At 40.1% G+C, this 19525-nt stretch overlaps 1 protein-coding gene across 6 annotated transcripts in view; it reads left to right on the plus strand.

Annotated features, from left to right (window-relative positions):
- Positions 1-19177, plus strand: part of THUMPD2 (THUMP domain containing 2) — a 45516-nt gene extending 26339 nt beyond the window's left edge. For 4 of the 6 annotated variants that reach the window (XM_060169881.1, XM_060169882.1, XM_060169883.1 and 1 more), the window contains 2 exons: positions 11899-12007; positions 18401-19177. In XM_060169881.1, coding sequence (XP_060025864.1) covers positions 11899-12007; positions 18401-18725 — 434 coding nt within the window. In that variant the 3' untranslated portion in view covers positions 18726-19177. Of the gene's footprint in view, positions 1-496; positions 992-11898; positions 12008-18400 lie in introns of all 6 variants that reach the window. The other 2 variants (XR_009544231.1, XM_060169885.1) reach the window with 2 other exon arrangements.
- The last annotated feature ends 348 nt before the right edge of the window (positions 19178-19525 follow it).

Below are 19525 nucleotides of genomic sequence, written 5' to 3' on the forward strand. Positions count from 1 at the left end.
GACAATTGGTCACGCTGTGAGGTAGAGGGAAACCATTACTCCCAGTTTACTGATGCGGAATCAGCAGCAAGAAACATGATGAGGAATCAAGTCTGTGGAGTCCAAAATAATATTTCCCTAAGGCCCAAGGTATTTAGACTGTTCGAGAGAAGGCTCACATTCCTTCTTTTTTTCCCTTAGTGCAACTTTCTCCCTTAAAAGTGACCACATTTAATTCCCAGCTAAGAAAATCGTATTCTCTTGACATGAGAATGAGAGAATAGGTGGTAGGTAAGTCCCAGTATTGAATCTGTAATCTAGAGGAACAGAATATTGTTTAAACAAATTTTTATTATAGTAGAAAAGTAGTAGAGATGAGTTATTAACAAGAAGAAAATATTAGGATAACTTTTATATAAATGCATAATAAAGCAGTGTCAAAGAAGAAACTGTACTATTGATTGAGATTGCATAGTTGTTTGCTATCAATGACTATCTTTTCAACCTTTCTGTCAAGGTTTTTAACGGGACTCTGCACATAAGACACAATTTTCTAGAGGAAGCCAAGGGGTGATTAGACTGAAATCAAGTTTTCATATACCCTAATTTCTTTAAGAAAGCTATTTTTTTGAGACCTCAAGAAAAATGGAATAGCTCTATAAGTTGTTCCAGAGCAGTGGTTTTTCATACCCTGTACAATCTCCAAAGTGCCTAAACAGCATGAGGAAGGAAGTACTGATTTGCCCATCAGAACGTTGCTGCGCTCCCAACTCCACTTTCATCAGTTCTCATGCTTGGGGCATTTCCCATAAGATTTCACTTTAAAATCAAGTATAACTGCTCAACTGTTATTAAAAAAAAAATTTTAAGAAGAAAGTTCTCTATGACACCAAATAGCCAAATAAATCCTACTTTTTTAAAAGATCACTCTAACTGCTGTGTTAAGAAGAGACAATAGTAGGGCAAGGATTGGAACAAAGAGACTAGTTACAAGACTATTGCAATAATCCAGGTAAGAAATGGTGGCTTGGGGCAAAGTGATATTGGTGGAGGTGTTAAGTAGAGGTCAGAGAGATGTATATATATTTTCTGAAGGTAGAACCAACAGGATTTGCTGGTGGATTAACTATGAGCAAAAGAACAAGGATGACTGAGCTTTCTGACTTGAGCAGCTAGAGGGTGGAGTTGGGGAAAACTGCAGGCGGAACAAGTTGGAGTTTGGGGCCTGTTCAGTTCCACGTGATGATTAGATACCACATGGAGAAGATGTCAGTGCAGTAGGTCAGTATACAGACCTGGAGTTTCTTAGGGGAGAAGATAGACATCACTAGTAGAGATAACATTTAAATCCATGAGATCACCTAGGAAATAAGTACAAATAGAGAAAAGAGAGGCTTTCTCTGAGGATGAGATGCTTAGAGTTCTGGAGGGTGAGAATCTAGTAAAGGAACAACCAGTGATGAGAAGGTAAGAGAGAATCTGAGGAAGAACCATCAGCTGTGTCAGATGCTGCTGGGCGGTGAAGCAAAATATGGCCTGGCTGTTTCCGTGGAGCAGCGGGAACACAGACCTGCCCGCCTGAGTGGGTCCCGGAGAGAACGGGGGAAGGTAGCCTGCAGACGGCTGGCCCTGGTCGTTCTTTTGGGCAGTTTGACTGGTAAGGGGAGCAGAGAGATGGGGCAGTAATAGAAAGTGGTGAGATTAGGGATCAAGCAGGGATTTTTTGAAGATAGAATTCACTTTTTTAAAAAAAGTACAACATGTTCTTATGCTAAAGAGAATGAACAGATAAACAGGAGAAACTCGACAGTGTAGGAGAAAGAGAATTGCTCATCTGATACACTCACAGCCCCCAAGAAAGGATGGGACGCAGTGCACAAGTGGCAGGACGGGCACTCCTGGTGACGGGAAGGCAGAGCGCATGAGGATGGAAGTTGTAACAGGTCACACCAGACCAGGTGTGGCCACTGTAGTGCACATTCCCTCAGCCTTTGTTGAGGCTGGATATTATCGTTCTATTACGATTTTTTAAACTCTTTACAAATCTGGTAAAAATTTACCTTTAATTACTAGTGCGATAAACCCTTTTTCACTTTATGTCATTTGTAGATTTTTCTTTTGTGAATTACTGGTTTTCAAGATAACTTTCTGGAGGAAAGAATAAAACATCTGTTTTAAATTATTTTAACATCACAGCCTTTTAATATTAAAAGTCAGTCTAGGGGGGATTATATATCTTGTATACGTAGGGGCCAATATTAACTATTTAATAAGTACCCCTTCGTTGCATGCCTCTACTTTAGAGGTGGACATTCTAGCTAGATACAAGTGTTTATTTTCTTTTTTTTTAACAACTTTATTCGAGTATAATTGCTTTACAATGGTGTGTTAGTTTCTGCTGTATAACAAAGTGAATCAGCTATATGTATACATATATCCCTATATCCCCTCCCTCTTGCGTCTCCCTCCCACCCTCCCTATCCCACCCCTCTAGGTGGTGACAAAGCACCTAGCTGATCTCCCTGTGCTATGCGGCTGCTTCCCACAAGCTATCTATTTTACATTTGGTAGTGTATATATGTCCATGCCACTCCCTCACTTCGTCCCAGCTTACCCTTCCCCCTCCCCGTGTCCTCAGGTCCGTTCTCTATGTCTGCATCTTTATTCCTGTCCTGCCCCTAGGTTCATTAGAACCATTTTTTTCTCTTTTAGATTCCATATATATGTGTTAGCATATGGTATTTGTTTTTCTGTTTCTGACTTACTTCACTCTGTGTGACAGACTCTAGGTCCATCCACCTCACTACAAATAGCTCAATTTCGTTCCTTTTTATGGCTGAGTAATATTCCATTGTATATATGTGCCACATCTTCTTTATCCATTCATCTGTCAATGGACACTTAGGTTGCTTCCATGTCCTGGCTATTGTAAATAGTGCTGCAATGAACAATGTGGTGCATGTATCTTTTTGAATTCTGGTTTTCTCAGGGTATATGCCCAGTAGTGGGATTGCTGGGTCGTATGGTAGTTCTATTTTTAGTGCTTTAAGGAACCTCCATACTGTTCTCCATAGTGGCTGTATCAATTTATATTCCCACCAACAGTGCAAGAGGGTTCCCTCTTCTCCACACCCTCTCCAGCATTTATTCTTTGTATATTTTCTTCATTAATTTGGTTTTACCTTTTAAAGCTCTAATCATAACTACAATTTAGAATTGTATTTCTACACAAGGATCTCCCACCTCTTACTATAATGAGAGTACCTATGAACTTCAGAATCAAACTGAGTATAAATCCTGGATCCACTGTTATTTCTTCACTGTGGAGCCTTCAGCAAAACACTGGACCTCTCTGTATTTTCTCATCTATAATATGAAGCTAGTACCTACTTCATAGGGCCATAGTGAGAATTTATTACGTAACTACATGGAGTCCAGTGTCTGACACACAGCATGAATTAAAGACTTCTGTAAGCATGGATGCATCTAGGAACATTAGTATTCAATGAAACTCCTACCGTGATTTGTGCTTTTGCAGAATCACTGTCTCTATTCTTTGTGTGCATTAATGGCCTTATTTTTTTCTACTTTTTTAGTAACATTCACTTTATCTTATAACCCTCTACTAATATGAGATAATCCTTTAACATGCAGAATTTTTGCACGTGTTTATTCGTAAGTTTTCATCATCATGAAAATTTGGAACCAAATGAATATTATGTTGCAGGCTGTCTTAGGAAATAATTAGTCATTGATTAGGCTTTTTTTAAATCTCCAGAAATACTTACATTCTCAGTATAATACATATACAGATTTGAGCAAAAGAAACACACGAATGATTAACTAAAATGACAGAATCATAGGCAGGTGAACAAAGGGGAATGTTTTCACTCCTTCTAACTAGACATTCTGTAGCCTGTCACATTCAGTGAACGAGTGTACAATAAGATTATCGGTAATAACCGTGCTTTATTCTCAGTCACATCTCTGCCTTCGTCTCTACACTTGTAGATATCAGGCATATGCTTTTTTCTACACCCGTAAGCTCCCCATAATGTGGTGGTTGCATTTTGTTTCTTATTAGTGTGAGTTTTCCTCTAATACCAGTCCTGCCCCTGCTCACCTGGCCCTCGGTGTTCTAGTCAGGTGTGTTGTGACTCACACCATATCCTGCAAGATTCATGAAGCTGCCAGGATGCCCTGGCATTTGGGGAGTCAGGGGGAAGTGTAGGAAGTGATGGGTTAGGTGTGTGGGAAATATGTGTGGGAAATAGGGGGTAAGAAGCTCACCATAGAGTTTGAGTGTTTTTGCTACAATGGCTTTATGGTTTATCATATGGTATAAATCCCTTCTTATTATTTGGTAATGCTACTATTCTGTAACAAACTCTTTCAGCAGCAGTTAGGTTTTAAAAGTGCATATTTAATGAAAATGTTTATATTTCTCAAGAAAGCTGTTGATGAACAGATAACTTGAGTAAAATGTTTATTACCATTTATCATCCACGGTGAGGGCCATGATGATAGCACTAATCCAATGAAACAAATCTGTTCATAGAAGCATCTAGCATTTACTTCAAAACTTAGTCATTATTTTAAGGAGACTGAGCCACAATTAAGTATTTATCACATGCAGCTGAAAGAACTGCATTTAAATATCACTCTGTGAAGCATGACTTTTCATTTAGATCAAGTGACCACTCTTCTAAATTAATTTTGCTCATTTTCAATTCCAAATTTCCTTATGTACATAAATAAAATGAAGCTATAGCTATTAATATGTTGGCTCCATTAGCAGAAGACCTCTGCAGAAAGGTAAATGTTGCCATTTTTGTATCCGTGTTATCAGATGCTTCAAAAAGATCAGCTAAGTCAATTCCAGTAGTGGTTTAGCTTTTTTTTCCCCCCAGTTCTTGGAAATTTAGGAAGTTTTTTCTGTCAGAGATGAAACATCTTTCATTATTTTGAATGCTGCTGTAAATTCAGCTCAGCACTGCATGTGTGTCTGTTTATGCATTATTTGGTGGACCACAGCATCATGGTGAAAATTAATGTTCTTATTAAATAAAGTAACCTGTGAAGCAGAAATGTACTTGGAATTTGACATGGTACCTACATAATTCATAATTACCTCCAAACAAGCTGTGATGTTCTGAATTGAAATAGAAACTTAAGTTATCAAAATAACAGACTTTAAAAAAAAAATTTTAATTTACGCAGAGTAACTGAACTGCAGGCTATCTGTGATAAAGATGGTTGAATGCAAAAAAAGTAATTCAGCATGACTGTACACGCTTTATTTGCTTGCCCATCATTAGGTAGGTTTAAAAATGTTTAAGCCTTTCAAGAACATAAAATGGGAAAAAGACAGTCTCTTCAGCAAGTGGTGTTGGGAAAGTTCGACAGCTGCGTGTAAATCAATAAAGTTAAAACACATCCTCAGAGCATGCACAAAAATAAACTCAAAATGGCTTAAAGACTTAAACATAAGACACGACACTATAAAATTCCTAGAAGACAGCATAGGCAAAGCATTCCCTGACATAAATTGTACCAATGTTTTCTTAGGTCAGTCTCCCAAGGCAATAGAAATAAAAACAATAACAAATGGGACCTAATCAAACTTACACGTTTTTGAACAGCAAAGGAAACCATAAAAAAAAAAAAAAAGACAAAAAGACAACCTACGGAATGGGAGAAGATATTTGCAGATGATGCATCTGACTAAATCTCCAAAATATACAAACAGCTCATACAACTCAACAACAAAAAAACAACCCAATCAAAAAAGTGGGCAGAAGACCTTAATAGACATTTCTCCAGAGAAGACATACAGATGGCCAGTAGGCACATGAAAAGGTGCCCAACATCACTAATTATTACAGAAATGCAAATCAAAACTACAATGAGGTACCACGCCACACTGGTCAGAATGGCCATCATTAAAAAGTCTGCAGGGCTTCTCTGGTGGCGCAGTGGTTGAGAGTCCATGTGCCGATGCAGGGGACACAGGTTCGTGCCCCGGTCCGGAAAGATCCCACATGCCACGGAGCAGCTGAGCCCGTGAGCCATGGCCGCTGAGCCTGCGCGTCTGGAGCCTGTGCTCCGCAACGGGAGAGGCCACAACAGTGAGAGGACCACGTACCGCAAAAAAAAAAAAAAAAAGTCTGCAAACAGCAAGTGCTGGAGAAGATGTGGAGAAAAGGGAACCCTCCTACACTGTTGGTGGGAATGTAAGTTGATGCAGCAACCATGGATAACAGTACGGAGGGTCCTCAGAAAACTAAAAATAGAATTACCATGTGATCCAGCAATCCCACTCCTGGACATATACTTGGACAAAAGTATAATTCAAAGAGATACATGCACCCCTGTGTTCATAGCACTATTCATGATAGCCAAAACATGAAGACAACCTAAATGTCCAACGACAGATGAACGGCTAAAGACGTGGTACATGTATATACAATGGAATATTACTCAGCCGTAAGAAAAGAATGAAATAATGCCATTTGCATCAACATGGATGCAACTAGAGATTACCATACTAAGTAAAGTAAGTCAGAAAGAGAAAGACAGGGACTTCCCTGGTGGGGCACTGGTTAAGAATCCGCCTGCCAGTGCAGGGGACATGGGTTCAAGCCCTGGTCCAGGAAGATCCCACATGCCATGGAGCAACTAAGCCTGTGCACCACAACTACTGAGCCTGCGCTCTAGAGCCCCCAGGCCACAACTACTGAAGCCCGCGCACCTAGAGCCTGTGCTCCGCAACAAGAGAAGCCACCACAATGAGAAGCCCACGCACCACAACGAAGAGTAGCCCTCACTTGCTGCAATTAGAGAAAGCCCACGCTCAGCAACAAAGACCTAATGCAGCCAAAAGTAAAATAAATTTATTTTTTTAAAAAAGACAAATACCATATGATATCACTTATATGTGGAATCTAAAATGTGGCACAAATGAACCTATCTACAAAACAGACTCACAGACATAGAGATCAGACTTGTGGTTGCCAAGGGGGAGGGGGGAGGGAGTGGGATGGACTGGGAGTTTGGGGTTGGTAGATGCAAACTATTACATTTAGAATGGATAAACAACAAGGTCCTACTGTATAGCACGAGGAACTATATCCAATCTCCTGGGATAAACCATAATGGAAAAGAACATAAAAAAGAATGTATATATGTGTATAACTGAGTTACTTTGCTGTACAGTGAGATTGGCACAATATTGTAAGTCAACTATACTTAAATGTTTTCAAAAATGTTGAAGCCTTTGAAGAATTACTTTGTAAATCAGCCAGGGTATCTTATAATTGTGCTATAAACTTTTTAAAATAAACAAGTTGCCTAATTGCAGTTGCATTTTTTTCAAAATTCATTGGAAATCTGTAATCAAAGAACTCAACAAATGGAGTGCCAAAAACCTTAAGTTTCTGAAAGTTTTGATGAATCGCAGTTATTAAAAACAAAACTGGCAACTGGACATTAAAATCTATCCCTACAATCACCAAGGAAGAAATGAACAAATTAAAACAGTGAGAGCTCAATTATGCACAGTATTTATTCTGAAATTTGTAAATACACCTTGGGTATATTATAGGAAGAATCTTCTAATGGCTTCCTTAATTTTAATTGGATAAATGTATATTCTAGAATGGAATGGAAAGAAATTGAGAAGGCTTAGATTTTATAGCCTCTAAATTTGGCATAACAATTAAAAGAATGATAGAGACAACTTAATTGCGTTTTGTGTTGTGAAAATATTTGTCAAAGGCACTCTGAATGGAGAGACTGTGAACCAGAGGGCTGAGATATTTACACTTTCCCTATGAAAAAAAATAGAATTGAGAGTCTCCTCCATATAGCAGAATTTACTCTGAGCTCTACCGTACTATCAACCGTAAAAATGAAACTTTGAAGAATGTTGCAAGCAACTGTACGAAAAATTTTAGAAGTCCATATTTAAAAAAAAAAAAACCGGGCTTCCCTGGTGGCGCAGTGGTTGGGAGTCCGCCTGCCGATGCAGGGGACGCGGGTTCGTGCCCCGGTCCGGGAGGATCCCACGTGCCGCGGAGCGGCTGGGCACGTGAGCCATGGCTGCTGAGCCTGCGCGTCCGGAGCCTGTGCTCCGCAACGGGAGAGGCCACAACAGTGAGAGGCCCGCGTACCGCAAAAACAAAACAAACAAACAAACAAAAATACTACCTTCTTCTGAAAAATGCCAGTGATGACATGGTATTAGAGCTGATGCATCCAAGAAACTGCTCAGCATGTGAGTACAGACCATAAATAAGTATTTCACTTATTTTTAATGTTAAATAATATTTTAAGTTTTTATTTAAAAAAAAAAACTTCAGGGCTTTCCTGGTGGCGCAGTGGTTGAGAGTCCACCTGCCGAGGCAGGGGAAACAGGTTCGTACCCCGGTCCGGGAAGATCCCACATGCCGCGGAGCGGCTAGGCCTGTGAGCCGTGGCCACTGAGCCTGCGCATCCGGAGCCTGTGCTCCGCAACGGGAGAGGCCACAACAGTGAGAGGCCCACGTACTGCAAAAAAAAAACTTCACTAACACAACATTGTAAATCAACTACAATAAAAAAATTATTTTAAAAAAACTTCACTATGCCAGATATGTTATTTTTTAGGTTCACCATAATAATAAACCAATTTGTTAGACAATAAATATCTCAAAAAGTATATAATTTTATTTCTAACCTCTTTGTTCTCAAAAATGTTTCTGTTTGCTATAATGGAAGAGAATCTGGAAAAGAATACATATATATATTCTTTTATATATATATTTATACATATATAAAAACTGAATCACTGTGCTGTATACCTGAATCATTCAATCAACTACACTTCAATAAATAAATAAAGATTTCTGTTTGGACTATAAATTAAATGGTGACCAGATCCAGATGCCAAACTACATTTTGCATATTCAGGACTCATTATGGATTAAGAAGACAGATTGAAACTTCAGCTTCATTGAAGTATTTGTATTCTCTTGTATTTAATGAAATCAGAAAAAGAATAGTATAAATAAAAGGGAAAAATTTCACCAGCAGCAACCAAATAAGGAAAGCGCATAATCTAATGCAATAAACTTCAAAATCTGGCTGTGATGGAAAGAAACAAAGTGGTAGAGCAATAGCCAGTGGAATAGTGGCTACCTACAAGGTTACTGAGGCAAAGTGGGACCCAGAAATATCGTGCCCAACCAAGATGTCATTTTAGTATAGAGATATTTTCAAATATAAAAAGGTTCAGGCAACATTTCACTAATAAGCACTTTTGAGGGGGGAAAAATTAATAAAATCCGGATATTTAAGAGATGAACCAACTGAGGAGTAGAGAAAGCCAAGGTAAAATGGTCATGAGGATTGGATCAAATATACAACTAATTTTGAACACCTGAGAATTACAGGACAGAATGCCATTGTTATAAACCTGGACGATGGAAAGAATAACAAACAGAAGTACAATTAAAGAAAATAGAAAAAGGGCGTGCCCAATTTTATAAAAGTGCTCAATTTACCTTGTCTCTTGTCTAAGTAGACACAAAGAAAGATATCTTAAAGGCTCTTAAAACCTTTTGGAATAAAACATCTTAGGGCCATAATCCTGGTTTTAAGCAGTTCTTACTCATTTTTCTCCCAGAAGGAGGGAGTAAATAGGACAGTTTTTGTTCAAGACATACCAGTCTTTTAAATTTTTTTTCATGTTCTTGAATCATCCTGCAGAGATGTAAAAAAGAGATGTTTTTTTACTTGTTTTGAGTTCTGTTTCTATTTCAGAATTTTATCACCTTAATTACAAACTCTTTGTTCACAGGCAGTTTAAACATTTAATAATTTAAAAGATTTTACTGCGTGTTTAATCTTACGGGTCAACTGCTCGTGATTTTCGGAGTTTCTGCATCAGAAACTCTGGAGGCGGGGCCCACAGTCTGTGTTCCACCAAAGCCCTTCAGTCGATTCTGATACGCACTAAATAGGTTTGGCTGGGGGCCCCGAGAGTTTGCATTTGTAGTTCCCAGGTGATACTGATGCTGCTTCTCTAGGGACACACTTTGAGAACCACTGCTAAAGGGAAGGTGAGTTGGAAAGAGGCCCATCTGGAAGTAGTTGCCCCCCCAGGCCTTTGAGGCGCGGTGACAAGGACTTGCGAAGTTCTGCAGAGCTTCCCTGAAGGATTCTGACCCACTGGTCTCCACCTGGCTGTCATCTCCTTATACACCTCAGAGAGGACATTGTAAATAATGACAATAGCTGACAGTTACTGAGTGCTCTTTACATGCCAGGCACTGTTTTACATACTTTCCGTGAGTTCCTCGCTTGTTAACTTCTGAGATGGGTAGTCTTATCCCATTTTACAGATGAGAAAACTGAAGCAATAATTTCCCAAAGTCGCATAGCTAGTAAGTGGCAGAGCCAAATGCAAGCTGTCTGACGCCAGAGGCTACACAACAAAAGCCACATCAACGGAAGTTCAGATTATTTTATGTTCTATTGGAAGATAACACCACTCAGTTCTAGAACTTTGTAAAAAGTTACTCTCTTCTATCTCGAAGTTTATTCCTTCAGCTTCTAAAATGATTTAAAGCAGTTCGGCAAATTATGTGGTACAGAGTAGAAAAGTTGCAAATAAAAATAGACACCAACCAGAAGGGGAAAAAATGTTACCAAATCTGAAGATGGGCAACTCATGTATGTGCGTGTTTAAGTAGACAAAAGACTTGGGCTCAATCTCAGGAGTAAGTTACTGCCTGGTTCCTCGTGTAGAAACGTTTGATAACCATGTCTGTACATTGTCTTCAGTAGTTTCACAAAAAGTATAGTTAACAGTGTTCAAATGGATGTGTCCCATATCAGTAACCTAAAACCAAAGGCATGAAGTCAAAACGTGACATGGAGAAAAGATTTCCTGCCTAGTCCGAACAGAATATTATCCCGTTACTTGTTTTCTAACAGCCTGCTCTTCTACTAATCTCAGGTAAGGTCAGAACTAGGAAAGATAAGCAAGTGTTCATTAGACTCTCCCAGATAACAGGATTTTTTATTTTGTTTTTAAATCTCCCGCCAACACAAATTTGTATTGTATTCAGATAGTAAAGACTATTTAAATTCTATTGCACTTCTATAGAATTAGATGCTTTCCAAAATAAAAATGGTTATCTAACTTAGTTTAGATGGTGGTGGAAGTAAAATAATTGGAAAGTGAAAAGTTTACTCAGAAAATGTGGAAGTTAAGATTGGGTGTAGGTAAGATTACCTTATGGTAATCTGATTTCTGAGAATAAGATGTAAAGTTGAGAAGGAAATTTAGATTTGATAATCAAACACTGTATTTTGTTTTAGAGATGATATTCATTTTGTTGATTATTGATTGTTTGGCCTTTTCTCTAGTCTTAGGACTTAAGTAGATGTTCTTAACCCTTTGGGTCTCCTTTAAAACCACAATGAAAGCTATGGGCCACCTCTCTTAAAAACAAATAGATCATGCAAAATTTTATATATGATCATGAAAAGAAAAATGAAAGTTATAGGACGTAATTTTGTAAAAGGTCTTTCTAGACATCCTAATATATTTCTTCTTGGATCTAGTAATTATCTATTCATGTAATATGTTTAAAGAGTTGAATTTTCTGGTTAATTTAAAATTCTGCTTATGTCATATTTTATTATACCAATATAAAAAAAACACTTTTCAAAGAACGGAATACAACAACTATGCCATGTATCTTTGGTGATTATGAAAGCCTTTCAGGATCTTGTAATTCCTTAGAAACAGTATTAGCAACCCTAAATTTTATTTAATATGCAAAAATAATCCAGTGTACTTCAGTTTTCTCATACTTAGGTTGCAGATGTTTGAACTTACTGTCATCAGATTCTCTCATTTTTGTGTTTCAGAATTACCACTGCCTTCAGAAAGTGTCAATACTATTATTTCCGATATTCCATTTGGGAGAAAGTTTAAGTTAGGAAAAGACATCAAACACATTATACAAGAAATGGAAAGGTGAGCTGTTGAATTTATTTCCACAATTTTTGAGCTATTGGGCATTTAACCAGAATGTATCGTAGCTCTTAAGATTTGATTGCATTTTAGTAATTTCCCAATTTTTATAGCTTAATTTTCTAAGGTTTCAAATCAGAAGTTTATAATTGAAATAGTTATTCTATATCATCATACTATAAGTTTATTCAGGAAAAGATATTAATTTTTCATTACTGCCTGAAATTTGAATATGTAAAACAATGACATATTTCAGTTTCTGAGCTAGTTAATTTACGTATTTACTTCTAATTCTCCCCAAAACCCTACCTCCTTTGTGTTAATCCCCCACACTTTACTGGAGAGAACCTGGGACCCAGAAAGATGATCTTTCTCAAGATCACAGAGCTACTAAGGAGCAGAACAGAATTTACATACAGAACATTCAGTCACATAGAATGGACACTTTCATTGTTGATTGTTAAATGAAAATGCAAAGGTGCTATTCATGTAGTGATTCTCAGGTCAACCTCAGGGAAAGTATTTCTTGGAGAGGTTCAAACAGTGAGGCCTGAATATGTATTTTCCTGATCATTTCAGTTGATAAAAGGGAGAACCTTTCACAGAGGAAAGAAAGGACATGGATAAGGAGTCAGTTCATATTAAATTGTCTCCACTGAGCATTTGATGGTGCAGGATGACATACACGGTCACGAGCCTGTATGTAACCCTGTTACGCAGTTACCTAACTCATGACATCACCTGGGATCTCAGCACCTGTAATTCAGACATTTCCTGAGCTCCTATATCCCCTTATATGTGCCTGACAGCACATTCCCCTCGAGCTTTTGTAACTCTGACTTCATTTTAACATCATTTCAGGAGCTTCTGAAAAATACTGATGCCCATCCTCCACTCCTCCCCACCGAGGCTAACTTAACTGGTCCAGGGTAGAATCTGGGCGTTGGTATTTCTTAATGGCCCCCCAGGTGATTCTGTTGTGCCACCAGGGTTAATAAGCACAGCCTTTGCTGGCGAGGTAGCTCACCAGGTATACTATGAAGCCAGCTCGTTGTGAGATACTACTCTGGGAGCATGTTACACTTAATATGGAAATTTACAGTTAACCTGAACTTTGCACCAGAGATGGTGGCTTAGCCTACCTGACGATCTAGTGCTGTGTATTTTAAACATTTCCACAAGTCAGTGGAGGGCAGTGTTTGGAGTAGACAGTCTTTTCAGCTTTAGTAAAATTAGACCAGCCTCACCTTCTCTACACCAGTTTTGGTTTTTGTTCTAGGTAACTGAAAATGAGGCAGTGATAGATATGACTGCCCTCACATTGTTTCAGGAAATTTAAATCTTTACCTGAGAGTCAGGAAGACATTCAAGATTTCCCACATAATTCAGGTGCCTCCATAGAGTCAGTTCAAAGTTTATGTATTTGTACCTAAGGAACTTTCCCTGCTCCTGTGACCAAGCTTCCTTGCCACCTGCCCTCAGCCTTTATCGTTTGGCCTTTGACTTTTCTGGTTTGAGGTTTTATACAGGCCGTGTAGTGTAATGTAGTGGTGAAGATCACGGGCTTTGAAGCCAGAATACCTGGACTGTAATCTTGGCCCTGTTACTCAAAAGATCTTCTGTCACAGGCACGTTGCTTAACCACCCTGCGCCTAATCTTTAAATAATAATACCTACTTCATAGTATTGTCCTGAGGAGTCAGTGGATTTAAAGCTCTTAGAACAGTGCTAGGCACCTAGAAGGGCTGTTAGCTCTTTTTTAGTGTAAACCACTTCCAATGCTTTGGGAAGGTAGATGGGGATGTATATAAATATATATAAGTACACATAGCTTTTTTTCCCAGTGGTTTACCAATAGTTTAAGACTCTAGATAGAAAATGGAAGGGAATGGAGGGGGAATTGTGTTAGTAAAAATAAGAAAAAATACAAGAGGTCAGTAAACCTGTTTACAATAGGCAATGGAAATAGTTGGCCCTGAATGTCAAACAGCACTGGATTCTTCAGGAAAGAACATGCAATCAGAATTTTAAATTCCCAGACAGATAATTGCTCTGGTCAATTATTTCCTCCTTCAATTTATTTCAGCAATAACAATTTCACGTATGTAAAGTGCTTCAGAGAAGTATAATATTTGCGCTTTCCTCTCAAATACAACCATGTAAAACAGATGAGCAAAATTAGAAATTAAACTTGCTAAGCTTCAAGGAAGAAGTCACTACATCCCCAAAAGACTTGAGGTGGATTCATGGAAGAAACCTGATTTCAATGAAATTTAGAAATTTGCAAAGAATAAAAAAGGAGACCGCACCATGTTTTATACATACAGATATTCAACAAGTATTTCTTGAGTAAATAGTGAAGCAAAAAGCGTGTTCAAAAAACAGTGAGTAGGACTTCCCTGGCGGCGCAGCGGTTGAGAATCCCCCTGCCAATGCAGGGGACACAGGTTTAAGCCCTGGTCCGGGAAGATCCCACATGCCACGGAGCAGCTAAGCCTGTGCGCCACAACTACTGAGCCTGCGCTCTAGAGCCCACCACAACTACTGAAGCCCACGCGCCTAGAGCCCATGTTCCCAACAAGAAGCCACCGCAATGAGAAGCCCTCGCACCACAACGAAGAGTAGCCCCCGCTCGCCAGTTAGAGAAAGCCGGCGCGCAGCAACGAAGACCCAACACAGACAATAAACTAATTAATTAATGTTTAAAAAAAAAAAAAACCTCATTAAAAAAAAAAATGAATATACCAGACTGCTTGGAACAGAGATTAGTGGTAGAAGGTTAAGGCCTAATGCCTTCCAAGTTCAAATAATCTGGGTATTTGTATCACCTACCCCTAGTCTTGCAGGTTCACACGCAAAAGAGAAATCTCTTTTGTGTTGTTTGATGCAGAGTTTCCCCCAACTTATTGACCACATAATTCTTGGGTTTTTTTTTTTAGCAAGAAATAATCTCTCATACTACACTAGTGTTCAGAGGAATACAATTTGGGAAATGTTGCTTTATAATTTCTGAATAGCTTTCTTAGTAAGAAATTATGTGTATATGATCATGGAAAGTTGCCTAGAAGAACATTTATCAAAAATGTTCATCTCTGAGTGGCAGGATTTCAGGTGATTTTTACTTTCTTATTTTCTCCATTATGTGAAAAAATTTATAGTAAATTAATTGGTGAATGTCCTGCTAGACATTATTCCATGGACATACACACAAATAGATAACATGTTTTCAATTCTAGCCATACATAAATAGGATCATCCTTAATTTACTGCACTGTATAACCTTTTTTTTTTTCCACTCAAAAAATATGTCATGAGAGCTTCTCTGGTGGCGCAGTGGTTGAGAGTCCACCTGCTGATGCAGGGGACACGGGTTCGTGTCCCGGTCCGGGAAGATCCCACATGCCACAGAGCAGCTGGGCCCGTGAGTCATGGCCGCTGAGCCTGCGCGTCCGGAGCCTGTGCTCCGCAATGGTAGAGGCCACAACAGTGAGAGGCACGCGTAACGCAAAAAAAAAAAAAAAATATATATATATATATATATATATATATATATATATGTCATGAATCTCCTTTCTGATCAGTTGTTATAATGTACCTGATACACCATTATGTAGCCCGTATACATAATAGGGATGAGCATTTAGGTGACCCCCACTTTTTCATTTTAATAAAGAACAACGCTCTGAACATCTTTGCACCAGTTTTTCAAACTTACTGTAATAACCAAGTTACTTAAAACCACGGTGCCTCAGTTTCTTCATCTGCAAAATGGCTGTGCTAACAGCATATACTTGAATTCTGAGGATTAAATGATATATAATACAAAGCACTTAGCACAGTGGCTGGCACATAGTAAGTACTCAATAAATATTAGCTGTCACTGCCATTATTGTCACTGTTATTACTGCTGCTGCTTCTACTTTTATATCTTAGAATAATTTCCTAGCAGTGGGATTGCTGGGTCAAAGGTTATGTACATTCCATATTTTTGATACATTATTGCTAAACTACTGTCAAAAAAGTTATACCAGTTTTTGTCTTTGGGAGTACTCATTTTCTCCTAAATCTTGCCATCCTAAGTATGGTAGTCTTTTTATTTTTGTTAATGTGGTAGGTAAAAAATTGTATCTCATTTATTATCTTAATGATGTTTTCTGCTGTGTGTTTAGAGATACTTGTATGGTTTTTGTTTCTGTCCCCTGGTACAGCCACATCTGTCCTCATCTCGCCCCCTCCTCTCCCAGTAGCCTGTGTTTTGGTTCCTACCTCCTCAAGGATCGTTCTCTGCCCACTTCTCATTCTTATCTTCAGCCTGTTCATCTCCTCATTCTTTCCAGATCCAGCCATCCCTTCCCAGGACACTTTTGTGGCCTTGCATATCCACCCGCTGTACTAGGCACTGGGGCTTTGGCTATGAACAGGACAGAGCCTCTGCCCACGTGGGGCTGGCATTCCAGCGTGGGACGACAGATCATGAATAAATCAACAGGATAATTTCAGATCATGATTGATACCATGAAGGAAACTAAAAGGGACATTTTTGCCAGAGAGTGACTGAGAGAGAAGCAGTGGCTACCTTAGATAGATGCTCAGGAAAGGCCTCTCCAAGGAGATGGTGTTTGACCTCTGGGACAAGGGAGTGGGTGTCAGTGCCACACAGACAACAGGGCTGGACGTCCTGATGTGAGAAGGGAGGTTGGTGTGTGGAAAGCATAGTGGGCAAAGGGAAGCAAGCAAGTGGGAGTTGAGAGTGTCTTTGAAGTATAATGGAAGAGAGAGAGGTCTCAGGGATTTGCAGTTGTGTCCTGTGTGGAAACTGGGAAGGGGAGGTGGGGAGATGGCGACAGGAATGGGAACCAGGCCTGTTGGGTTGCGCTAGTTCAGGAGAAGCACGAGCGTAGGCTGAAGTGTGATGTCGTTTGGAGGCGGACTAGTCTAGACAGGCTGACTGTTTAGATAAGGGAAAGCTGCTTAAGCTCCTGACGTCTTTGCTGGGCGTGGCGAGGGGTTCCCGTTAAGTCTTGGTCCTCTAGCTGCCGCCCGGTTTCCTTACCTCTGCAGCCAAGCTTCTCCAAAGAGAAGTCTACGCTCGCCGTCCCTGCTTCCTCACCTTCCCGCCCCCCATTGACTCCGACAGACCAGCGTTGGCTCCTGCCCTCGACTAAGTCACTAATAACTTCTCATCCCCTCGTCGCTTGTTAGTCCCGTAGCATTTGACACTGTTGGGACTCTTCATTCCTTTCTTGAAACTCTACTCTTCTGGCTCCCATGACATCACCGTGGTCCAGACTTTCTCCCAGGCTGTTTCATGGGCTCTTCCCCCTTCCTTGAATGTTAAGTCTGTTCCTTGGCCCCTTGTCTCTCCTCTCGCTGTTCTGCCACCGCAGGTGATCTCGTGCCCCATTATGGCTTCATCTGCCGTTTACCGCTGGAAACTGTGAAATCTCCACCTCGAGCGCTGGCCTTTCTCATCACCTGCAGGCTGGACGTCCAGCTGCCCGTCGGCCCCCAAGCTCGGCACGTCACAAACGGAGCTCTTGCCCTGCCCCTCCTCCCGGCCCCCTCTGACCTGCCCTTGAGCTGAAGCACTTCCAGTGCCTCCTGTTCTCCGCTGCTCCCTGTCTTGGCTCCTTTCTCGGCCTCCAGCGCCCCCCTTGCTCTAGTCCCGCCCTGTCCCTCGGCCCGGCCCACACCTGCATGTCCTTCACACCCGCTGCAGGTATTCTCCTGGGGAGAATCCCCTGGGGATCTTCCCCACTCTCAGTGCTGGGTGTGGGCCCCACCTAAGGTGCTCCCACAGCACCTCACTCTTTCACTCTTCCCTTGCCTCTCTCCCACTGGTCAGTCCTCTCTTTAGCAACTCAGGGGACAGTATGTCCTTCATCACTTTTCCCACAGAAGTGCCCTTCGGACTTTGGTCAGATGATTGAGAAAATGAATTCTCCTCCACAAGCTGACATTTCAAGGTCTTCCCCTCTTTTTCTGATCTTCCCTTTTGCCCTTTCTTTGTTCACGTCCTTACTCCTTCCTGGTGACTTTCTTCTGCCATCAGCCTGCTGCCTTTCACATGCGCCAATTCCTCGGGATTCTTTCATTTGCCTTTTCCTTTGTGCAATCATTTATTAAACTGTGACTACACATTACTTGGAGGCTTGCCTTTTAAATAGAGTAAAAATAGATAATTAAAGCAGATTTGTACTGGTGATTTCATAATTACTATAATGAATATGCATTATGGAAGATACCACCTAATTATCAAAATCCGCTCATTTAAATAGATAAAATTAAATTTCAGATTAAAAACACCAAGTATTTTAAACAAAGTGGGATTGTGTGTTGTCTACAAAGGGGGAAATACTCCCTCCCACCAATTACCATTTTTTTTTTCTGTCACAGAGTGCTTCGTGTTGGCGGGACCATCGTGTTGTTGCTTAGCGAAGATCACCACAGGCGCCTTAAAAGTTGTGAAGAGAGCAGCGTCCCTTTGAATTCCAAGGGCAGCCGCACGGATAAACCTGGAAGCACAGAGTGCTTGAATCCTGAAGAAAAAGCTGCCATATCAGAGCCAGCGTCATCTTCATTTGCAGCCAGTAACCAGGAGTGCTTGGACAGAATGCCCCCATTGGGCTCTTTGGTGCCAGTGGAAGGCTACAGAGTTAGCCTTGGAAAAACAGATGCGCTCATATACAAATATAAGAAGTCGCACTCCCCTGGGCAATAGCGGGCTTGCTACTGTGAGCCACGTTCAAGTCCTTGTACGTCAGCTGTACAGAGTAGAAGATGGTTGTCTCTGGAATCTTGACAGTGCCAGGGGCTTCCAAGTAAACAGACTCCCCTAAGACAGGGCGGTGGCTGCTGGGCACCTGTTCTTCATAAGAGCTTCTGTTTTACACTCTAAAGAGTGTTTCTGACAAAGACCAACTAATGGATATTTGAACTAAAGGACTCTTAAACTTCGCCTTCTGTCGGAATATGAAAAGGGCTGCTCTGCTTGCACTATTTATGAGCAGAAGATTCAACCTCAAAGCAGAAGTTTCAGAGGCTCAGCATAAAGTATATCGCACTCATCACAAGTTTAGTAATATTTTCACTGTCACATTTTTTGAAATGTAGAAACTTTTATGTTTTGATATCAACTTTCTTTTGATATTAAACTTGATTCTTTGCACCTGTCATTTTCTTCTCTGTTGGAATGAAAATAACTTTTATCTGCAGTACATTTTATATGTCCCACATTATGTGAAACATCAGTGGGAATAATAATACGAATTAAGCCACTGTCCTCCCACATGACGGAAGATAAACTTCGTATTTTTTGTGAAAGTATTAATAAATTGTCACCTCACTGTCATTTAATTTGAATGCATTCCTTGTGTTCACTACTTAAAGAAACAGGAACTTGATGAAAAATACGATTTCGTTTTTTTCAGTAGCCCAACGTAGTGACTTAGCTTTGTGGCTGCCATAGTACCATCTGAACATTTCCACGCTGGGGAAAACTCTCACCTTGTGAATCCCACC

Source organism: Lagenorhynchus albirostris, chromosome 13 (genome assembly GCF_949774975.1).
Source record: "Lagenorhynchus albirostris chromosome 13, mLagAlb1.1, whole genome shotgun sequence".
Taxonomy (NCBI): Eukaryota; Metazoa; Chordata; class Mammalia; order Artiodactyla; family Delphinidae; genus Lagenorhynchus; species Lagenorhynchus albirostris.